This window comes from Scyliorhinus canicula, chromosome 2, assembly GCF_902713615.1.
Source record: "Scyliorhinus canicula chromosome 2, sScyCan1.1, whole genome shotgun sequence".
In the NCBI taxonomy this organism is placed as follows: domain Eukaryota; kingdom Metazoa; phylum Chordata; class Chondrichthyes; order Carcharhiniformes; family Scyliorhinidae; genus Scyliorhinus; species Scyliorhinus canicula.
The window spans coordinates 282,924,137-282,945,167 of NC_052147.1; the positions used below are offsets into that span (position 1 = coordinate 282,924,137).

Consider the following 21,031-nt stretch of genomic DNA (forward strand, 5'->3'; position numbering starts at 1 on the left):
AATTCTGATCCGAAAATAGCGTCAATATTGAGCAGGTCAGACAGCTTCTGTACAGAGAGAAAACTTTCTGGTTCGTGTACATGATGGCGACACACACGATGACACACACAGTGACACACACGATGACACACACGATGACACACACGATGACACACACGATGACACACACGATGACACACACAGTGACACACACGATGACGCACACGATGACACACACGACACAGTCAGACACCACCGAGCTTGGCGACTCTCTGCGAGCTCTCCCGAGCAGAGCCTCTTTTCATTTACCTTATAATCAAAGAACAAAGACAAAGAACAAAGAAAATGACAGCACAGGAACAGGCCCTTTGGCCCTCCCAGCCTGCGCCGATCCAGATCCTTTATCTAAACCTGTCTCCTGTTTTCCAAGGTCTACTTCCCTGTTCCCTCCCGTTCATATACCTGTCTAGATGCAAAGAACAAAGAAATTTGTTCTAATCTTTTACCTTGTGTTGCCCTATTATGCATTTTCTTTTCTTTTCTTCCCATGTACTTAATGATCTGTTGAGCTGCTCGCAGAAAAACACTTTTCACTGTACCTCGGTACACGTGACAATAAACAAATCCGACAGCAGACAGTGTTCCTCTGTGAAAGGGTGAATAAATGGGTAAGCTCCCGCTGCCAGGGTAATGCAAATCACCCTCTAGAACAGGGTGGGCGTCCTGATAAATGGGGTTTCCAACGCAAACATAGCGAATTAGCAGGCTGCAAATGACCAGTTTCTCCATCAATCCTGTACATGGGGGGGGGGGGGGGGGGGGGGGGGGGGGGGGGCGGTGGCGTAGTGGTATTGCCTCTGGACTAGAAAGCTGAAACCGAGTAATGGTCGGGGGACCTGACTTCAAATCCCACCACGGCAGATAGTGTAATTTGAAATCAATAAAAATTTGGAATTGAAAGTCTAATGATGACCATGAAGCCATTGTTGTAAAAACCCATCTGGGTCACTAATGTCCCTTTAGGGAAGGGGAAATCTGCCGTCCTTACCCGGTCTGGCCTACATGTGACTCCAGACTCACGGCAATGTGGTTGACACTTAATTGCCCCTCAAGGGCAATTAGGGATGGGCAATAAAGGCTGGCAGAGCCTGTGACATGAATGGATAAAAAAACATCGTAAAGGCTGTTTTACAGGAACTTAAATTTCCAATTAAGGGGCAATTTAGCGTGGCCAATCTACCTAACCTGCGCATCTTTGGGTTGTGGGGGCGAAACCCACGCAGACACGGGGAGAATGTACAAACTCCACATGGACAGTGGCCCAGAGCCGGGATCGAACCTGGGACCTCAGCGCCGTGATGCAGCAGTGCTAACCACTGCGCCACCGTGCTGCCCTGGGCCAGCATTTATTGTGGGGGCAGTTAAGCGTCAACTACGTCGCTGTGGGTCTGGAGTCACATGTAGGCCAGACCGGGTAAGGATGGCAGATTTCCCCTTCCCTAAAGGACATTAGTGAACCTGATGGGTTTTTAACGATAATCGACAATGGTTTCATGGTCATCATTACTGAGACTAAATTTATATTCAAGATTAATTCATTGAATTTAAATTTCACCAGCTGCCGTGGAGGGATTTGAACCCATGTCCCCAGAGGCATTAGCCTGGACCTCTGGCTAACTATTCCAGTGACATGATGACTACACTACCATCTCTGGTCTTCCCATTACTCACCTGCCCATCTCACACACGCACCCTCTCCTCCCCTATCTCCAACGATGGCATCCCTTCCCCTTCAGTCACCCGCATCTTCCTTTTCTCATCGCCCAAGATTCTCTGGAACGGTTCCTGCAGATTGGAGGGTCGCTAATGTAACCCCACTATTCAAAAAGAGAGGTAGAGAGAAAGCAGGGAATTATAGACCAGTAAGCCTAACGTCAGGAGTGGGGAAAATTCTAGAATCCATTATCAAAGATTTTATAACAGAGCGTTTAGAAAGCAGTGACAGGATTGGACGGAGTCAGCATGGATTTATGAAGGGGAAATCAGGCTTGACAAATCTACTGGAATTCTTCAAGGATGTAACCAGTGGAGTTGATGAGGGGGAACCAGTCGATGTGGTGTATTTGGACTTTCAGAAGGCGTTTGACAAAGTCCCGCATAAGAGATAATTGTGTAAAATTAAAGTGCATGGGATTAGGGGTAGTGTATTGAGGTGGCTAGAAAACTGGTTGGCGGAGAGTAAAGAAAGGGCAATTTAACGGGGGAAAACAGAGTCCTGTTTTGGGTGTGGATAGCGGGAGATTTCTCGCATCGAGAACGACCCCACCGGCAAATGGGACTGTGTTTATTTCTGGGCCTCGGCGAGGAACGTTCAACCGAGGCCGCACTTACCTCTCTCACCAGTGCCGCGAGAGGTCAGGGTGCCGTTTCTAAACGCCGCTCTGATCCCACGACCCCCTCAGGCACCCGACTGCCCCCAACGTACCACATAGGGGGTCCTTGAGCTCCCTATCACCCCACCTGTTAAGGGCGGAGCACCCCCTGACACAGGAAACCTGGCACTGGGGCACCTTGGCACAGTCGAGCTGGCACCCTGGCGATGCTAGTGTGGCACTGTTCGGGTGCCCAGATGGCACTGCCAGGGACCACTTCCCAGAGAGCAGTGGAGGCTCGCTCAATCAATACATTCAAAACAGATATTTGATAGTGAAGGGAGTCGAAGGTTATGGGGAGACAGGCAGGAAAATGGAGTAGAGACCACAACAAAATCAGCCCTGGTCTTCGGGAATATCAGAGCAGGCTCGATGGGCTAAGCGGCCTCCATCTGCTCCTACGTTCAATGTTTAAATGTACCTTTGTTGCGTGCCCTCTGTGGTTCTGGCCTACATGTGACCCCAGGCCCAATCTGGATGGTTCTGCACCGCCCTCCAAAATGGCCGAGCGAGACACTAAGTTCAAGGGTCAATTAGGGACGGACAACAGATGCTGGCCCAGCCCAGCGACGCCCACATCTCATCAAAGAATAAAAGAAACACGAGTGTTGCTTTTACACATCCCCTTTTCCTCTTTTTCAGAGTATCTTCACGGTGAAAGGGAAGGTCATCAGCACCGACCAACTGAAGATTCTAGTGTCAAGAAGAAAATGGCAGGTTTGTTTCCAGCGAGTTGTAGCAAAGGCTTTTGTTTAACAACAGTACTGACTACACGAGGCTCGGTTACACCTCACCGGGTCCTCTCTCCTTTCTGGTCGACTCCACACTGGCTGACCTTTTGTACCCAGTGCTGGGAAACTACCCCATCCATAGCCAGGGAGCTGCCTCTCCCAATGGGCACGGGGAAGCAGTCATCCCCAGCTGGATGTGTCCCATTCAGGTAGTTACAGGGATGCCTTTGTGATGTGCTTCAACTGTCATCAACACCATCACCCATTAGGGCAGCACGGTGGCACAATGGTTAGCACTGTTGCTTCACAGCTCCAGGGTCCCAGGTTCGATTCCCAGCGTGGGTCACTGTCTGTGCGGAGTCTGCACGTTCTCCCCGTGTCTGCGTGGGTTTCCTCCGGGTGCTCCGGTTTCCTTCCACAGTCCAAAGATGCACAGGTTAGGTGGATTGGCCAGGATAAATTGCCCTTAGTGTCCAAAAATGTTAGGTGGGTTTACCGGGTTACGGGGATACCGTGGGGCAGCACGGTAGCATGGTGGTTAGCATTAAATGCTTCACAGCTCCAGGGTCCCAGGTTCGATTCCCGGCTGGGTCACTGTCTGTGCAGAGTCTGCACATCCTCCCCGTGTCTGCGTGGGTTTCCTCTGGGTGCTCCGGGTTCCTCCCACAGTCCAAAGATGTGCAGGTTAGATGGATTGGTCATGCTAAATTGCCCGTAGTGTCCTAAAAAGTAAGGTTAAGGGGGGGGGGGGTTGTTGGGTTACGGGTATAGGGTGGATACGTGGGTTTGAGTAGGGTGATCATTGTTCGGCACAACATCGAGGGCCGAAGGGCCTGTTCTGTGCTGTACTGTTCTATGTTCTATGTTCTATGAGGTGTGGGATTAAGTAGGGTGCTCTTTCCCAGAGCCGGTACAGACTCGATGGGCCGAATGGCCTCCTTCTGCACTGTAAATTCTATGATTCCATGAAACAGCCTCACAGCCCCTTCATGTTTGCAGACGAGTTGAAAAGGTGGTTTACAAAAAACACATCTGACTTTATTAATAGAGACAGACAATAGCTAGGATATGAAAACACAACTGGAGGTTTGTGTCCAGTTCTGGGCTCCACACCTTCGGAAAGATGTCAAGACTTGGAGTGGGTGCGGAGGGAGATTTACTGGAATGCTGCCCAGGGATGAGGCACTTCAATTAATGTGGAGAGAGGAATGGTATCAAAGGATTGACTGAAACCCAAAAAAACATTTTTTATTTTATCTGCCCAATTATGGGATTGTTATGATCAGGACAATAGGGGTGAAACTGATTCCTCTCTTTGCCCCACTCCTGAGTTGTTGATAACAGAGTTTTAATTTAAAGCGGGGGGTGACATTGTCATTTAATTTATATATTTAACTATGTAGAGCATGATGCAAGAAATAAACCAAGCAAATTCCTTAGGGTAACAAGTAAAGAGTTAGTTTTATTATGAAAATTCACTCAGGTAAAGATGCAGAAATTAAATGTACAAATATGTCTAATGACTCAACAAAGGGGCTGGTTTAGCTCACTGGGCTAAATCGCTGGCTTTTAAAGCAGACCAAGCAGGCCAGCAGCACGGTTCGATTCCCGTACCAGCCTCCCCGGACAGGCGCCGGAATGTGGCGACTAGGGGCTTTTCACAGTAACTTCATTGAAGCCTACTCGTGACAATAAGCGATTTTCATTTCAACAATGCAGAAACGACACATATCTAATCACCCCAAGTGTGGAAAAAGAAGTAAATTCTGCAGGGTAACAGATTTTCAAAACTTGGCCAAATAACAAGTAATCTCCGAGACAGAATCTTCACCGATTGTCCAGGTCTTTGTTCATAGCTGAAGGATCCCGGCCCACAGTAGAATTCCTGGACGTGATTCTCCGCTCCCCACGCCGGGTGGGAGAATCGCGAGAGGGCCGGGCAACTCACGACATGCCCCCCTGGCGCCCCCCGCGATTCTCCCACTCCCCTCCCCCCCCCCCCCCCCCCGGCTCGGAAGAATCGCCGCTCGCCGTTTTTCACGGCGACCCGCGATTCTCCGACCCGGATGGGCCGAGCGGCCTGACGTTCCCGACCAGTTCACGACGGCGGCAACCACACCTGGTCGCTGCCGTCGTGAACATGGCGGCAAAAGCTTCGTTTGTGGCTTGTGGGGGGCGGAGAGGGGAGTGAGCACCACGGCCGTGCTCGGGAGGGGACTGGCCCGCGATCGGTGCCCACCGATCGTCAGGCCGGCGTCTCCAAGCGACGCACTCTTTCCCCTCCGCCACCCCGCAAGATCAAGCCACCACGTCTTGCGGGGCAGTGGAGGGGAAGACGGCAACCGCGCATGCGCGGGTTGGAGCCGTCAGCTGTTGTGACGTCAGCCGCGCATGCGCGGGTTGGAGCCGGCCAACCTGCGCATGCGCAGCTGACGTCACTTAGGTGCGCCGGCCGCGTCATTCTCGGCGCGCCGCCTTGACGCAAGCGGTGGCTGAATGGGCTGAATGGCCTCCTCCTGTTCCTGTGTAACAGCCTCGAGGGGCTGAATGGCCTCCTCCTGTTCCTGTGTAACAGCCTCGAGGGGCTGAATGGCCTCCTCCTGTTCCTGTGTAACAGCCTCGAGGGGCTGAATGGCCTCCTCCTGTTCCTGTGTAACAGCCTCGAAGGGCTGAATGGCTTCCTTTCGGTCATTATGATGGCTCTGTGAAGCACGATCATGGCATTGGATGAATATTTGAGCAAGAAGCTGATTGAGGATGAGAAGTGAACACGGTGTGTGGGATATTTCAAACTGTGGACTGACTTTAACATTTCCATTGCCCAGGTTCTGTATAATGAGATTTCAGTCATTGTTCCGATCCTTATGTTGTGTTTCTGGTTGATTTTTTTCAGCGTTCCCTCATTAACTATAAATCCTCCATGGTCATGAGGTCCATTCCCGAGCTCCTGGAAGACACATCTGGTCACATGAACATCGGAATGCCGAAACACCTAAAGGAACACCGTCTCTCCTCTGTCCTCTCCTCCTCCTCTGACTCGGACGATATCGATGAGTTCCCGTTCATTCCCATGCCTCAGCAGCCGGAGCTCTTGTCAGCCAGGCTGCATCTCCCAAAGCTTCGCAGCGACGAGGAGGAGACGTCAAGGACCCAGAACGGCGTCAGCGCCGCACCGAGGGAAGAGGCAGCAAGTGCCACGGCGGAGTGGAGGCCCCCTCAGGCAGCTCACAGCCCATCGCCCAGGAAGAGCAAGGAGGAACTGGACCAAGCCAAGAGAAAGGAAAACGGGGAGGCGAAGCCAGAGGGACCGAGCAAAGTGCGGGCGAAGGTATCGAGGAAGAGGTCGACGGACATTGAACCTGGCGACTCCTCCTCGGACGAAGATTCGGAGCTCCAGAGGAAGTCCGGTGTCCCCAAGCGCGGCCTGCGGAAAGGAGTGAGTATCGACTCGCCGGACTCGCTGAGGGCCGAGGCTGTTTCCAGGAGGGGGGAGTTCCGGCGGGGGAGTTCCGCTGACTCCGCCCTGGCCCTGCTGGGCGCCCAGGAAGGCGCAGATGAGACGAGCCAGGATCAGAGCGGGAAGGCGGCTGAGGTGCCGGGGAAGCTGAAGAAGTCGATGTCGATGGAGCTGCCGCGACGGAGCCCCAGCCCCGGGAGGCTGGACGACCTGGCCGCCCAGCGACGGAAGGGTGGCCCTTGCCAGGAGGATTACGCACTGAAGCTCCAGCTCATGAGGCAGCGGCTCCTACGAGGGGGCTCAGTGGACAGCAAGATGAGTGGCCTGCGAGGGCCCCTCCTTGAGCACCTGGGAATCCCAGATGACCCCAAGCAGCGTTCCTCATCCCTGGAGCGACATTCTCTCCGACCCCCCAGGCCAGAGAAATTGGCTGCCCAGGTAGGTATGAAAGAAAGTAGTGACGAGGACATAAAGACTGTGCAAGGAGATACAGACGATTCAGTGAATGGGCAAAAACATTGGCAGGTGGAGCACATTGTGGGAAACTGTGACCATGTCCACTTGGGCAGGAAGAATAGAAAAACAGAATGGGCGTGATTCTCCCAAACCGGGAGAAATCGTGAGGCTGGCGTCAAAAACGGGCGGGTTTGACGCCAGCCTCCGCCTCCCCCTCCCCGACCGGGAACCGATTCTGGTCCCCGGTCGGGGCTAGTATGCCGCGGCCGTGAACTCCGGCATCGCGGGCTTAACGAATTTCGTTAAGCCCGCTTGCCAGAGTTTGCGACGGCTGACGCGTCACATGACGTCAACCGCGCATGCGCGGGCCGGGATGCCCCTCAGCCGCCCCGCGAATGGATACAGCGGGGCGGCGGAAGGACAAAGAGTCCTTCGATCGCGGGCCCATGGCACCCTTGGCACGGCCATGGTACTGCCGTGCCAATCGGTGCCATGGTTCCCAAGATCCCAACTTTACGGCCGTTTTTACGAACGGTCAGACCAGGTGTGTTTGACGTTCCTAAAAACGGTCATAAAGGGCTTGGACTTCGGCCCATCGGCCAGCTGAGAATCGCTGCTCGCCGTAAAAAAATGGTGGGCAGCGATTCATGTCGGGAGGCGGGCGTGGGGGGGGAGAATAGCGGGAGGCCGTCAGACTAGCGTGGCCGTAAAAATTTACGACCCCCGCTATTCTCCGCACCGTCGTGAGTGCGGAGAATTGCCCCCAATATTATTTAAATGGAGTGCGATTGCAGAACTTGGAGGTGCAGAGGGATCTGGGCGGCCTGGTACATGAATCACAGAAGGTTTGTCTGGAGTAGTGATTAGGAAGGCAAATGGAACGCTCCCGTTTATTGCAAGGAGGATGGAATATAAAGCCGGGAATTATTGCTACAGTTGTACAGGGCCTTGGACCCCATCTGGTGGACTGCGTACATTTTTGCTCTCCTTATTTAAGAAAGGATATATTTAGAAGCAGTCAGGGAAGATTCATTCAACTGATTCATGGGTTAAGGATCTTTTGAGGAAGGGTAGTGCAGGTTGGGCCTGGATCCATTGTGGTTTAGAAGATTGAGAGATGGACGTAAAGAACAAAGAACAATGCAGCACAAGAAGAGGCCCTTCGGCCCTCCAGGCCTGTACCGGTCATGATACCACCCTTGGCCAAAACCCGCAGCACACCCGTCGGGGCTGGTTTAGCACACTGGGCTAAATCGCTGGCTTTTAAAGCAGACCATGGCAGGCCAGCGGCGCGGGTTCAATTCCCGCACCAGCCTCCCCGAACAGGCGCCGGAATGTGGCGACTAGGGGCTTTTCACAGTCACTTCATTTGAAGCCTACTCGTGACAATAAGCGATTTTCATTTCATTTTTTCACCCTAGTGCCGAATCCCTCTATACCCATCCTATCCATGTAATTGTCAAGATGCCAGACGTATCAGATCCTGAGGGGGTTTGGCAGTCAATACTGAGAGGATGTCTCCTTTTGTGGGGCAGTCTAAAACAAGCGGGTGGTGCTTCGTTTCAAGCATAAGGCCCCCCACTTAAAACTGAGATGTGGAATAATGTCTTCTCTTGGCGGGTTGTTAGTCTTTGGAATTCTCTCTCAGAGAGCAGTGGAGTCTGGGAAAGGGGGGGGGTCAAGGGTTATGGGGGTCAGACAGGAAAGTGGAGTTGAGACCGCAATCAGATCAGCCAGATTGGATGGCCCCAGGGGCCCAGTGGCTTCTGCTAACTCTTGTGCTCTTGTGTTCAGCCCAGGTTGGCCAGGGCAGCCTCCAGTGAGAGCGCCCCCAGCGAGGAGCTGTCAGAAGGGCGGGTTCTGCGGAAGAGTGCCTCGTTCTCCCAGGGGGAGCCCACGGTGCTCCATCGACGGCTCGGTGCCCCATTGGAAATCCCGCTCCTGCAGCCGGATTGGCGAGATAGCCCGGAACCATCACTGTTCCCGCTGAAAGAATCTCCTTCCCTCTCCGCCTTGACCGATCCCTCCAAATGCGATGGCTCAAGGCCGCCAACCCCGGTAAGGTCAGAGGCAGCCAAGGAGGTGTCCCAACGACCAACTACGCCCGAGATCAAAATAGTGGCGCCGATCGAGCCTCCGAAGGTGGAGGAACAGAACGTGGAGCCGGAAGGGCCGTATAGGAAGATAATGATTGGTAAGACCGCAGTCATAACGCATAGCAACCTGTCACCCCATACTGTCACACCCCCTCTCAGCTCGGCCAATGGTTCCCTGGATGCCACATTGGGCCCGGCCGATTCACAAAGACCTAAATTGTCAACTCCAGCAACCCCGGCAGCTTCCCCACCTGACCAGCGCCAACCAGAGGCCGTCACCGAGGTCAAGCTCCAAATGCCCGTCCGGCCAATACGCAAGGCCAAACCCACGCCCATTCCAGCCCTGGGGGTGGCTGGGGGGCTAGCGACTCCAGCCCTGGACGGAGTCAGTCTGACAGCAAGAGGCGCTCCCTCTCCAACCCCGGGGGAGGTTGAACAGAGAGAGGCCCATCCAACCCAGGAGGACATCCCCAAAATGAAAGTGAAGTCATCCAGCGTGGGGCAGTTCTTAAACATCGAAAATATCGAATCCGAGGAAGTGTTTGAGGCAAAGTTTAAGAAGGCAAAGCAATCGTCACTAACCCGGAGTCTCAAACACCTGATGAGACCCAAGTCAGAGGAGAAGTTGGGGCAAGTGCCCCAAAAGGGGGAAAATGTGTATCGGCCGGGGGCGACGGGGGCCCCATTGCAGGTCATGAAGGGGCAAGAGTCCTTGCTACACTACGAAGAAGAGGGGAAGTCCAGGTCCAGGTCTGAGCAGAACATTCCAGAAGCCAGCAAGGATTCCAGCTTCGTCAGGAGGCTGTCCTTGAGGTTCAAGGGGGCGCCGGCGAGTGAGAGGAAAGAGCAGAAGGTGAGGGAAGATCAGGCAGGCGGAGGACGTAAACTCTCCTGGTCCTTTGGGAGGAGCAACGTGAAGGACAGGAATGTGGAGGAGAGGCCGGAGCAGGGGGCTGGAGAGGGAAAAGCTGCCGTCCGGCAGGAGGACTCCGAGTCCCTCAGGAAAGAGCTCAAAAGCTCACCGGCGTTGGCTGTCCGGAGGAAGATCGAGTCGACCATCTCGGGGATCTCCCTGCGCTTTGGTCGCAGTCAATCGGAGGAGAGGATGGAGGGACCCCCCTCGGAGCCCGGGACACCCGTCCTGCAAGAGGCAAAGGAGGGCAAGCGAGGCCCCTTCCTGTCCCTGCTGAGGAGGTCCACCTCAGAGGCAGGGTCACTGAGGAAGGTGGGAATCCCCCAGAACCAGTTGGCGACGCAGACCCGCTCCACGCCCTCGTCAGAGTCGCTCCATTCGGAGACGAGTGTTTCCTCCAAGCCAGAGAAAGGTAAGGAAGCTCCTCGCCGTGCCATATTGCTCCTTTCCAACACACAAAGAGGCCATTCGGCAAAGTTGCTCTATGATGGTGTCAATGCTCCATGCCACCTCCTCCAACTCCCCCTCCACAGGTCCTTCATCCCTCTATCCATCACGTGTCTACCCCTCTATCTGTTTCTCTGTGGGAGCGAGTTCCGTGTTCTGTCCACACTCTGAGTAAAGAGGTTTCTCCTGAATTCCCGATTAGATATATTAGTGACCCTCCGATATTTGGAAATCTTGAGGTGCAGTGGGCAACGTCTCTGCTTCTGACTCAGAGTCAGTGGGTTCCAGTTCTTCCAGGGCTTGACGGCCAAGGAAGGTGCATTGACGGAGCGTGGGTAATGCACCATCCCTAACTGCCCGCCATTTCAGAGGGCATTCGACAGTCACCCACATTGCTGCGGTGTCACATGTCGGCCAGACCAGGTAAGGACGGCCGATTTCCTTCGCTAACGGGACATTACTGAACCAGATGGGTTTTTACAACAATTGTTTCACGGTCACCATTGCACTTATAATTAGAATTCAAATTCTACCGTGGTGGGATTCGAACCAGCGTCCCAGAGCTTCACCCTGGGTCTCTTGGTTAATAGTCCAGTGACAATAGCACGCAGCCACCACCTCCAGGTGATGGAATGGAAGTTGGAATCTTCGCCATCACTGTCCATCGCTCCAACTGTGACATGTATATGACGATAGTTGCCATGGTGACGATATTTATGCCCCTTGTCTCCTCGATATGTGGGAACATTCTGATCGAGGTGTATAAAATACTGAGAGGGGTTAATAAAGTAAATATAGACCAAGGGCGAAATTCCCCCCCCCCCCCCCATGCCGGGTGGGATAATCGCGGGGGTGCCAGGCGAGTCCTGCCATGCCGCCCCGGCACCCGCACGCGATTCCCCCCCCCCCCCCCCCCCCATGCCGGGTGGGAGAATCGCGGGGGTGCCAGGCGAGTCCCGCCACGCCGCCCCGGCACCCGCACGCGATTCTCCCCCCCCCCCCCCCCCCCATGCCGGGTGGGAGAATCGCGGGGGTGCCAGGCGAGTCCCGCCACGCCGCCCCGGCACCCGCACGCGATTCTCCCCCCACCCCCTCCCCAAACCGACGCGGTGAGATTTACGGCTGGCCGCTCGGAGAGTCGCCGCTCGCTGTTTGTAACGGCCGAGCGGCGATTCTCCGGCGGGCCGAGCGGTCTGCTCAAGACGACGTGTTCCCGCCGGCGCCGAACATACCTGGTCGCTGCCAGTGTGAACAGCGCGGGAACGCTGCGGGGGCGGGGAGTGGGGGGTGGGGAGGTGGGATCCAGCACCGGGAGGGGGGGGGGGGGAGGTGGGATCCAGCACCGGGGGGGGGGGGTGCTCAAAAGGGGTCTGGCCCGCGATCGGGGCCTACCGATCGGCGGGCCGGCCTCTCTGAAGGTGGAACTCCTTTCCTCCACCAAGATCCATCCGACATTTCTTGCGGGTCGGCTGCGGGTAGGACGGCAACCGGGCATGCGCGGATTGGCGCCGGCCGTGTAATTTATGCAGCTTTTAGGTGGCGCCAAGGCCCGGCGCGCATAAATAACTCCCGCCGCTCCTAGCCCCCCGGGGAGGGGGGGAGAATATGAGGCGAGGAGCGGCCTCCTACGCCGGAGTGACACACTCCGGTTTTCACTCCGGCGTCGGCACTTTGGGCGCGATTCTCCACTCCCCACGCCTGGCGGGAGAATCGCGGGAGGGCCCCCCGACTAATTTCACGACCCCCTGGCACCCCCTGCGATTCACCCACCCCCCGCTGGGAAGAATCTCCGACCTGGATGGGCCGAGCGGCCTGCTGTTCGCGACCGTTTCACGACGGCGGCAACTACACCTGGTCTCTGCGGTCGTGAAATCGGCGTGAGGTGCCCGTTTTGGGGCTTGTAGGGGGCCTGGTGGGGATTGAGCACCACGACTGTGCTCGGGAGGGGACAGGCCCGTGATCGGTGCCCACCGATCGTCGGGCCGGCGTCTCAATCGGACGCACTATTTCCCCTCCGCCGCCCGGCAAGATCAAGCCGCCACGTCTTGCGGGGCGGCTGAGGGGAAAGACGGCCACCGCGCATGCACGGGTTCGAGCTGTCAGCCGTCGTGACGTCAGCCGCGCATGCGCGGGTTGGAGCCGGTCAACCTGCGCATGCACGGCTGACGTCACATAGGTGCCGCCGTCGCGTCATTCTCGGCGCGCTGCCTTGACGCAAGTGTCAAGGCCCGGCGACCGAGAATAACAGAGCGCCGCTCCTAGCCCCCCGGGTGGGGGTGAATTCGGTGAGAGGAACGGGCTCCTAGCCCCCCGGTTGGGGGGGAATTCGGTGAGAGGAACGGGCTACTAGCCCCCCGGGTGGGGGGGAATTCGGTGAGAGGAACGGGCTCCTAGCCCCCCGGGTGGGGGTGAATTCGGTGAGAGGAACGGGCTCCTAGCCCCCCGGGTGGGGGGGAATTTGGTGAGAGGAACAGGCTCCGTGAAACTCGGCCGAGTTCAGGACAGCCTTCACGATTTTTCCCGGGCGTGGAGAATCGTGCCCTTAGTCTCCCGTTGGGAGAATCCCGCCCATTATGCTCCCCCTTGTGGGGCAATCTACAATGAGGTGTCACAGATATAGGCTGAGAGATGGTAGATTTAGAACTGAGATGAGGAGGAACTACTTCTCGCAGAGGGTGATGAATTTGGAAATCGCTGCCCCACAGTGCGGTGGAATTGGAGCCATTAAATAGTTTCAAGAAGGACTAGATATATTTCTGATTTTTAAAAACGGGTTAAAGGGATATGGGGAACAGGTGGGGAGGTGGATTTGAGACCAGGAAGAGATCAGCCATGATCTGATTGGATGGCGGAGCAGGCTCGAGGGGCTGAATTGCCGAATTCTGCTCCTAATCCCTATGTCCTGTGTTCCTATCTTCTGCACGTCAATCCTTCACAATATTAAAGACCATTTAGCCCTTTCTTTTCCAGAGGAAAGAGCTCCAAACTAGTCAATCTTTCCTGATGGTTATAACATAGACCATAGAACACTACAGCGCAGTACGGGCCCTTCGGCCCTCGATGTTGCGCCGACCTGTGAAACCATCTGAAGCCTATCTGACCTACACTATTCCATTTTCATCCATATGTCTATCCAGTGACCACTTAAATGCCCTTAAAGTTGGCGAGTCTACTACTGTTGCAGGCAGGGCGTTCCACACCCCTACTACTCTCTGAGTAAAGAAACTGCCTCTGACATCTGTCCTATATCTACCACCCCTCAATTTAAAGCTATGTCCCCTCGTGTTGGTCATCACCATCCGAGGAAAAAGACTCTCACTGTCCACCCTATCTAACCCTCTGACTATCTTATATGTCTCTATTAAGTCACCTCTCAGCCTTCTCCTCTCTAACGAAAACAACCTCAATTCCCTGAGCCTTTCCTCGTAAGACCTTCCCTCCATACCAGGCAACATCCTAGTAAATCTCCTCTGAACCCTTTCCAAAGCTTCCACATCCTTCCTATAATGTGGTGACCAGAACTGCACGCAGTACTCCAGGTGCGGCCGCACCAGAGTTATGTACAGCTGCAGCATGACCTTGTGGTTCCGAAACTCAATCCCCCTGCTTATAAAGGCTAGCACACCATATGCCTTCTTAACAACCCTATTAACCTGGGTGGCAACTTTCAGGGATTTATGTACCTGGATGCCGAGATCTCTCTGTTCATCTACACTACCAAGAATCTTGCCATTAGCCCAGTACTCTGCATTCCTGTTACTCCTTCCAAAGTGAACCACCTCACACTTTTCCGCATTAAACTCCATCTGCCACCTCTCAGCCCAGCTCTGCAGCTTATCTATGTCCCTCTGTATCCCATAACATCCTTCAGCACTATCCACAACTCCACCGACCTTCGTGTCATCTGCAAATTTACTAACCCATCCTTCTACACCCTCTTCCAGGTCATTTATAAAAATGACAAACAGCAGTGGCCCCAAAACAGATCCTTGCGGTACACCACTAGTAACTGAACTCCAGGATGAACATTTGCCATCAACCACCACCCTCTGTCTTCTTTCAGCTAGCCAATTACTGATCCAAACCGCTAAATCACCTTCAATTCCATACTTCCTTATTTTCTGCAATAGCCTACCGTGGGGAACCTTCTCAAACGCCTTACTGAAATCCATATACACCACATCAACCGCTTTACCCTCATCCACCTGTTTGGTCACCTTCTCAAAAAACTCAATAAGAAGTGTCGGAATACATTATGCTCTATCCGAGGACTCCAAGACAACTTATTAGAGTGATCCACTATTGTACAGTTTGTACTTTGTACCCTAACCCTAACCCTACATGATTACATGAATAGGATGGGAAGAGAGGGATACATAAGAACGTAAGAACTAGGAGCAGGAGTAGGCCATCTGGCCCCTCGAGCCTGCTCCGCCATTCAATCAGATCATGGCTGATCTTTTGTGGACTCAGCTCCACTTTCCGGCCCGAACACCATAACCCTTAATCCCTTTATTCTTCAAAAAACTATCTGTCTTTACCTTAAAAACATTTAATGAAGGAGCCTCAACTGCTTCACTGGGCAAGGAATTCCATAGATTCACAACCCTTTGGGTGAAGAAGTTCCTCCTAAACTCAGTCCTAAATCTACTTCCCCTTATTTTGAGGCTATGTCCCCTAGTTCTGCTTTCACCCGCCAGTGGAAACAACCTGCCCGCATCTATCCTATCTATTCCCTTCATAATTTTATATGTTTCTATAAGATCCCCCCGCATCCTTCTAAATTCCAACGAGTACAGTCCCGGTCTACTCAACCTCTCCTCGTAATCCAACCCCTTCAGCTCTGGGATTAACCTAGTGAATCTCCTCTGCACACCCTCCAGTACCATTACATCCTTTCTCAAGTAAGGAGACCAAAACTGAACACAATACTCCAGGTGTGGCCTCACTAACACCTTATACAATTGCAGCATAACCTCCCTAGTCTTAAATACAGATACGGACCCAGAAAGTGTAGAAGATTTTAGTTTAGACGGGCAGCATTGTCGACACGGGCTTGGAGGGCCGAAGGGCCTGTTCCTGTGCCGTACCGTACATAGGGAAGGAAGGAGAGACTGCAGAATATAATGTTACGGTTATAGCAAGGTGTAGAGAAAAGATCAACTCAATAACATTGTTAGAGAGTTTAAGAGAGTTAGAATGAAGTTTTAGAAGCATAGAACGAGAGTAAAAGATAGAATTAGAGAGTATGCTGGGCACAGTTTGCAAAACGTCGCCTCGTTCCGGCGCCACCTTGAATTGAATTTTGAATGTTGAAAGCTCCAATTAACCCTCAGCTTCGGTAACCCTTGAGGGGAGGAGAGGGTTCCGCATCTCCACTCCCTTTTGTATGAAGAAGTGCTTGCTGATATCACCCCGGAATTACCTGGCTCGAATTTTTAGTGTTACCTTCCCTCGATCTTCATCTCCCGCAAGAGGAGTTGGTCTCTCCGAATGCACCCTATCGAACCTTTATCAGATTTTAAACATTTCGATCAGACCACCCCTCAAGGTTTCCTTTATTCTTTTGTGGGTGTCGCTTGCCACGCCAAAACTTGCAGCCCATCCCTAATTGCCCCTTGAACTGAGTGTCTCGCTCGGCGATTTCAGAGGCGGTTAAGAATCAACCACATTGCTGTGGGGCTGGAGTGACATGTTCCTGGAGGAACTGGAGTCACAGTTGCTGGTTTAGCACAGTGGGTTAAACAGCTGGCTTGTAATGCAGAACAAGGCCAGCAGCGCGGGTTCAATTCCCGTACCTGCCTCCCTGAACAGGCGCCGGAATGTGGCGACTAGGGGCTTTTCACAGTAACTTCATTGAAGCCTACTCGTGACAATAAGCGATTATTGAGACAGTGAATTACAACACAACCATGATATCACTCCAATCCCAGAGAACATTTAAGAGTCAACCACGTTGCTGTGGGTCTGGAGTCACATGTAGGCCAGACCGGGTAAGGACGGCAGATTTCCTTCCCTAAAGGACATTAGTGAACCAGATGTGTTTTTACAACAATCATTTTTTGTTGTTGTTTTATTTTTAGGTTACCCAATTATTTTTTCCAATTAAGGGGCAATTTAGCGTGGCCAATCCACCTACTCTGCACATTTTTGGGTTGTGGGGGCGAAACCCACGCAAACACGGGGAGAATGTGCAAACTCCACACGGACAGTGACCCGGGGCCGGGATCGAACCTGGGACCTCAGCGCCGTGAGGCAGCTGTGCTAACCCCTAGGCCACCGTGCTGCCCTCTTTACGACAATCATTACTGAGATTAATTTTGGATTCCAGATTTATTGAATTTAAATTCCACCAGCTGCCGGGGTGGGATTTGAACCCGTGTTCCTGGAGCATTAGCCGGGGCCTCTGGCTTACTAGTCCAGTGGCAATACCGCTGCACCAACGCCTCCCATTTAGAGGAAGTTATTGGGAAACTGCTCCTTCTCCCAGCTTTGCGCGGTTCTGTCAAAGCAGCTTTGAGGAAATTCCCAGGCTCTTGCCCAATCTGAGGCACAATCCCAGTTTCGCAAGTCTGAAAACCTTGTCCACATGCTGGTCAGAGCCAGCGCTCACTGAGAACTCTCTGTATTCACCCTTCATCCTCTGCCTTTGTAACCTCGTAACTTAACCATCTCCAGGTCAGCCTCTCACCTTCCACACTCCATGAACCTGAGAATGTCTCCATATGTTCTCTATATCCCAACTTACAACACATCCTGTTCCCCTATCACCCCTGTGCTCACAGACCTGCCTTAGCTCCCCGCCCAGTAATGCCCTGAGTTTAAAATGATCATCTTCAAATCCCTCCATGGCTTCTCTCCTCCCGATCTCCATAATCTCCTCCAGCCCCTGTTATGGGCCAGGGTTTAGAGAACCCCAAAGTGTATCTTGGAGTTCACCTGACCCACAACTCTTACTAGATTGTGGTATGGGGAGCACACGGCCCACTCTACAGGTGTGGTACAGCAGAAATGGAAAAGTATTTTTCAAAGCAAAACCATGTTTATTCTATGAACTCAAGTTAACCTTTTAAAACATACAGTGAACATCTTAGCAACCATTAATTCAAATACAACCCCCAAAGAATACAACACTAAGTAAACCTTTAAGCTTTCCTTTTTAACATCTGTACGACTTAAAACGCCTTTTACCAGAAGCACATCAGGTTAAAGTTACTACTGTTATTAGTTTTAAATCACCAGGATCGATTTACAGTCTTTAGATTACGGAGAGAGAGTCATACACCTTCTGGCTGTGACTGCGGCTATCCAGCTCTGAAAACGAACCTAAAACACACCCTGCAGCAAACAGCCTAAAACAAAAGTAAAAAGCTGACAGACAACCAGCTCCACCCACTCTCTGACATCACTGCAGTAATAAACACCCATTTCTTAAAGGTGCTCTCACTACAGATATTTATATATACACCCATTTATAAACACCTATTTCTTAAAGGTACTCTCACATGACATCCCACAGCCCTAAAATCTCTCCATTCCTCCAGTTCAAGCCTCCTGACCTTCCCCAGTTTCCTTCTCCCCACCATTGGCAGCCGTGCCTTCAGCTGCCTGAGCCCTGAGCTCGGGAATTTCCTCCTTAAACCTCTCCCTCTCTATCTCCTTTCTAAGACGCTCATTAAAACCCACCTCCTTGACAAAGCTTTCAGACAGCCATCCTCCAATCCCCTCACCCGTCTCTGTGTCAAGGGTTGTCCGGTTTGCTTTCCTGTGAATCACCTCGGGAGGTTTTTGAAGGTGATATGTAAATGCAAACCTGACGTCATCCTGTTCATCTCTGGGTTTAGTCAGAGTGTGCATACAGGCAAACGGGAACCCCCCGTCAAATAAATAACTTCAATATTTAAATAGCCAAGCCAGGATGCAGGCTTTATCAGCCGGCATGTGTCATTCACCAGAGTTAGTGGAATCTGAGTGCAACGCGAGCCATTGCTCAATGAAACTGACAGGCTAGAAAGGCTTCAAACAGTGGAACTCAATAATGCTGCCTTGCATATGTGAAAGGCCGATGCTCACCTTCTTCTCTCTAACAGCCTCAAGTCCTTCAGCCTTTCCTCATAAGATCTTCCCTCCATACCAGGCAACATCCTGGTAAATCTCCTCTGAACCTTTTCCAATGCTTCCACATCCTTCCTATAATGTGGTGACCAGAACTGTACGCAATACTCCAAATGCGGCCGCACCAGAGTTTTGTACAGCTGCAACATGACCTCTACCAATAAAAGCTAACACACCATAGGCCTTCTTTATAACCCACTCAACCTGGGTGGCAACTTTCAGGGATCTATGTACATGGACAACGAGATCTCTCTGCTCATCCACACTACCAAGAATCTTCCCATTAGCCCAGTACTCTGTCTTCCTGTTATTCCTTCCAAAATGAATCACCTCACACTTTTCTGCATTAAACTCGATTTGCCACCTCTCAGCCCAGCTCTACAGCTTATCTATGTCCCTCTGTAACTTGTAACATCCTTCTGCACTGTCCACAACTCCACCGACTTTAGTGTCATCTGCAAATTTACTCACCCATCCTTCTACGCCCTCCTCCAGGTCATTTATAAAAATGACAAACAGCAGTGGCCCCAAAACAGATCCTTGTGGTACGCCAGGATCTACCAGGATGTTGCCTGGAATGGAGAGTAGGTCATACGAGGAAAGGTTGAGGGTGCTAGGCCTTTTCTCATTAGAACGGAGAAGGATGAGGGGCGACTTGATAGAGGTTTATAAGATGATTAGGGGAATAGATAGAGTAGACAGTCAGAGACTTTTTTCCCCGGGTGGAACACACCATTACAAGGGGACATAAATTTAAGATAAATGGTGGAAGATATAGAGGGGATGTCAGAGGTAGGTTCTTTACCCAGAGAGTAATGGGGGCATGGAATGCACTGCCTGTGGAAGTAGTTGAGTCGGAAACGTTAGGGACCTTCAAGCGGCTATTGGATAGGTACATGGATTAGGGTAGAATAATGGAGTGTAGGTTAACTTCTTAAGGACAGCACAGTAGCATTGTGGATAGCACAATTGCTTCACAGCTCCAGGGTCCCAAGTTCGATTTCGACTTGGGTCACTGTCTGTGTGGAGTCTGCACATCCTCCCCGTGACTGCGTGGGTTTCCTCCGGGTGCTCCGGTTTCCTCCCACAGTCCAAAGATGTGCAGGTTGGGTGGATTGGCCATGAAAAATTGTCCAAAATTCTATGATTAACCTAGGACAAAAGTTTGGCGCAACATCATGGGCCGATGGGCCTGTTCTGTGCTGTATTTCCCTATCTATCTATCTCTACCACTAGTAACTGGACTCCAGTCTAAACATTTCCCATCAACCACCTGTGGTGAATCACAGTAGCGTAAATCACACTGTATTACACATGTTGTACTATGCCTCTGTAAGCTCGGCACACGAGCAGTTGCGCTGCTCTGCCACTAGGGGGAGATGCATTGGGAGTGTACGGGAGTTTGTACTGGGCTCCACCCTTAGCTTCACCCATGGCTCCTCCCGCTAACCGGAAGTATAACGGTTGATGCTGAGAGCCTGCCTGCCAGTTCATCTGGAGTTCACCTTGTCACAGGCAGGCTCTGTTGTAAGACGATTAAAACCACTGTTCACTTCTAACCACGTGTCGTGTGAATTGATGGTCTCATCACCACCGCCCTTTGTCTTCTTCCAGACAGAAAGAGAGACAGAGACAGAAACAAAGACAGAGAGAGGTAGAGTGATAAGAGAGCGAGAGAGGCAGAGAGAGAGAGACAGACAGACATAGAGAGTGAGACAGAGAGAGTGAGCGAGAGTGAGATAGAGAGTGAGAGAAAGAGACAGAGAAAGAGAGACAGAGACAGAGAGAGAGAGACAGAGAGAGAGAGACAGAGAGAGTGAGTGAGACTGAGATAGAGAGTGAGAGAGAGAGACAGAGAAAGAGAGACAGAGACAGAGAGACAGAGAGACAGAGAGAGAGAGAGAGACAGAGAGAGAGGCAGAGAAAGAGAGACAGAGAGAGAGAGACAGAGGGAGAGAGACAGAGAGAGAGACAGAGAGAGTGAGTGAGAGTGAGATAGAGAGTGAGAGAAAGAGACAGAGAAAGAGAGACAGAGACAGAGAGACAGAGAGACAGAGAGAGAGAGAGAGACAGAGAGAGAGAGAGAGACAGACAGACACAGAGAGACAGAGACAGAGAGAGAGAGAGAGAGACAGAGAGAGTGAGTGAGAGTGAGATAGAGAGTGAGAGAAAGAGACAGAGAAAGAGAGACAGAGACAGAGAGAGAGAGACACAGAGAGAGAGACAGAGAGAGTGAGTGAGAGTGAGATAGAGAGTGAGAGAAAGAGACAGAGAAAGAGAGACAGAGAAAGAGAGACAGAGAGACAGAGAGAGAGAGAGACAGAGAGACAGAGAGAGAGAGAGAGAGAGAGAGACACAGAGAGAGAGAGAGGGGGGGAGTTAGTGAGAGTGAGAGAAAGAGACAG

General features: G+C 52.2%; 1 protein-coding gene across 1 annotated transcript in view; it reads left to right on the plus strand.

The window, feature by feature from the left end:
• The window catches only part of spega (striated muscle enriched protein kinase a), a 462,850-nt gene that overhangs the window by 396,668 nt on the left and 45,151 nt on the right, over positions 1-21,031 (plus strand). The window contains exons 25-27 of the mRNA XM_038790314.1: positions 3,054-3,128; positions 6,036-7,037; positions 8,850-10,476. Of these exons, the coding sequence (XP_038646242.1) occupies positions 3,054-3,128; positions 6,036-7,037; positions 8,850-10,476 (2,704 nt within the window). The remainder of the gene's footprint in view (positions 1-3,053; positions 3,129-6,035; positions 7,038-8,849; positions 10,477-21,031) is intronic.